Source organism: Galeopterus variegatus, unplaced genomic scaffold, assembly GCF_000696425.1.
Source record: "Galeopterus variegatus unplaced genomic scaffold, G_variegatus-3.0.2 Scaffold6523, whole genome shotgun sequence".
Classification (NCBI taxonomy): domain Eukaryota; kingdom Metazoa; phylum Chordata; class Mammalia; order Dermoptera; family Cynocephalidae; genus Galeopterus; species Galeopterus variegatus.
The window spans coordinates 40,187-43,127 of record NW_007732634.1 but is presented as its reverse complement, the minus strand read 5'-3'; the positions used below and the strand labels follow the sequence as shown (position 1 = coordinate 43,127).

General features: G+C 35.7%; 1 protein-coding gene across 1 annotated transcript in view; it reads right to left on the bottom strand.

The window, feature by feature from the left end:
- Positions 1 to 815: 815 nt before the first annotated feature.
- Positions 816 to 2,941, bottom strand: part of LOC103606360 (succinyl-CoA:3-ketoacid coenzyme A transferase 1, mitochondrial-like) — a gene marked incomplete at its 5' end in the record, with an annotated part of 26,509 nt that continues 24,383 nt past the window's right edge. The window contains one exon of the mRNA XM_008590971.1: positions 816 to 1,144. Coding sequence (XP_008589193.1) covers positions 1,103 to 1,144 — 42 coding nt within the window. The remainder of the gene's footprint in view (positions 1,145 to 2,941) is intronic.

The following is a 2,941-nucleotide window of genomic DNA, read 5'->3' as shown; positions in this document are numbered from 1 at the left end:
TTGCACACCTGTGTACATAGCAGCATTGTCCACAATAGCCAAGAAGTATAAGCAACCCAAATGTCTACCAAAAGATGAATAAATAAAGAAAGTGTGGTATATATACATTGTAATACTATGCAGGCTTAAAAAAAAAAGATAATCTTGTTTCATGCTACAACATGGATGATCCTCAAGGACAGTATGCTATGTGAAATAAGCCAGTCACAAAAGGGCAAATACTGTATTATGCCACTCATATGAAATATCTAAAGTAGTCAAAATCATAGAAACAAAGTAGAAAAGTGGTTACCAAGGGCTGGGGGAAGGGAGAGAGGAAATTAGAGTTTAGTGAGCATAAAGCTTCAGTGTCACAAGATGGAAAAGTCCTAAAGATCTGCTATACAACAATGTGAATAGTTAATACTACTTAAACATGGTTAAAATGGTAAATTCTGGGCCGGCCCGGTGGTGCACTGCTACAGTGCGCCGCTTGGGAAGCACAGCGGCGCTCCCGCTGAGGGTTCGAATCCCACATACAGACCGGCCGCTCACTGGCTGAGCAAGGTGCGGGTGCAACGCCAAGGGTTGCGATCCCGTTGCCGGTCCCGGTCCGGTACGGGCGCGACACTGAGGGTTGTGATCCGTTGCCAGTCACGAAAAAAGACAAAAAGGAAAAAATAAAAAATTAAAAATTAAAAAAAAAAATGGTAAATTCTGTTATGTGGTTTTTACCACAATTTTTAAAAAAAGTTAGAAAAGCATTACTGAATAGCATCAGAAGCATCGTATTGCATGAACATCTGCACATGGTTCTATCATCNGTATCATAGAAGGCAAAGATATGTCCAAGGTGAGCTCCAGTTGTAAAGATAACATTCTCAGCACTTATAATACAAGATAATCATAAATGTATAAATGTTTTCTTTTGTTTTTCATTAAAAAGTCATAGCACGCTTGAAAGAACAAAGTCTGTAGCTAAATAATACCTGGAATATTAGAGGAAAACTAGTCAAAAAAGGCTTGTTAAAAATGCAGTTATGATTACTGACGTCCTTTCAATTAAATTCTGGATGTTTAAAATGGAAAACATACAGCCTGGGATAAATGTCTATTCCACATCTCAATTTGCGATCTGCTGCATTGGCATGAGTTTTGGTGAAACCTGGTAAAAGAAAAAGTAAAATAAAAATAATCAAATTATGAAAAACCACATGGTATAAACATCTCTCCCTTGAATTTGCAAACTTGAGTGATGTAGGCAACAAGCAGCCTTGTGGTGGACATCACCTGGACTTTCCATATTATTCTCCATCCTGAAATCCTGAGACAGAGAACTCCTGTTCTGTTTACAGTTTGGGTATTTCACGGTTCTCAACCTTCTAGCATTATAGTTCCTAAATTAAGGATGACTGCGGCTGGCAACAAGGAGGGGATGGAAGAGAAGCAGAGGGAGACAAAGGCACCTGTTAACTGAGCCCTCTATTGGATGGATCACTGATCATTGATGCCTCTGAGACTTCGCTCTAGACACAGTGTAAAGTACCAGTCTCTAAATCTTCAAAACAGATCCAGCCAATTCACAATTCTGTTGAGAGATGTTTTATGTAGTCTTTGGATTACCTTGGATACATACTAATGAAGAAATATATCATCAATGATAAATTTCAACAGAAATTTGGTAATCTGAATAAAATGATACAAAGGCAGTAGAAGGATTCCAAGTCATTACAAAAAGGAGGAAATAGCATTAAAACTATTAAATGTTGATTATAATTATGTTCAGTGTATAGAAGAGCAAATGCACTCCTGTGGGTCTCGAAGCAGAGAAAAATGAGAACAAGCCTACATTTAAAATAGAGNTTTGGCAAGAAATGTCTGCAGCTGGTTTCCTTCACATTCCATTGCAAACATATAAATAAGCAGTGTTCTTATTTAATTTTTTGACACTGGTGGTTTAGGTATATTCCAGCCTGGAGAATAAGACCAAGGCCCTTGGGAATAAAACTGTACCAATTAAAACGTTCTACTTTATTTGTATTGCACAGCTCAATATGTGACAAACACTGGGTATTTAATAAATAATCATAGGTGACTAATGACCTCTGGAAGTTTATTCTATCACATCATGTTCAAATGTGGATTAAATTTATTTTTAATTTTCTAAATTAAAAAAATAAAAACAAAAAAATATTCTGTTTCAAAAAAGGTCCACAGACATATACGGTAAAGGAAAACCTATTTTATGTAGCTTAAACATTCATCAGAAAAGAAAGATGAATTATCAATTGAATTCACTACTCACTGGAAAAAAAAAATGAGGGATAATTGAATTTAAGTGGTAGGATTGTCCACCTTTCCTTTCCCTTTCCTTCTACTTTGGCCCATAGAGTAACTAGCACACTGAATACTAAAAGTATAGCCAAAAACAAAGGAATTTGACATTTTCATTAGCTTGTCACAGCTTTAATACGAGAAACTGTGCAATATCATTTAGACTCTTTGAAAATAAATTCTTATTCGATGAATATTTGGAAGACAAAATTCTTTCAAAATGTGAGGGGAATGGGAGAATGATAAGCCAAGGATTCCTTAGTTGTGTAAACACTGGACACTAGTAACATAAAAGAATGTTAGAGGACTTAAAACTTAGTAACATCAAACTTAAAAACTTCTATGTGTCAAAGGAAAAAATCAACAGAGTGAAAAGGCAACTTATGGAGTGGGAGAAAATATTTGCAAATCATATCTGATAAGGGGTTAACATCTGGAATATATAAGGAACTTCTACAACTCAACAAAAAAGAACAACAAACAACCCGATTAAACAATGGGCAACTAAACAGACAATTCTCCAAAGAAGATATATGAATGGCCAACAAGCATATGAAAAGATGCTGAACATCACCATGAGATATCAACTCACACTCATTAGGATGACTATTATTAAACAGAAAATAAC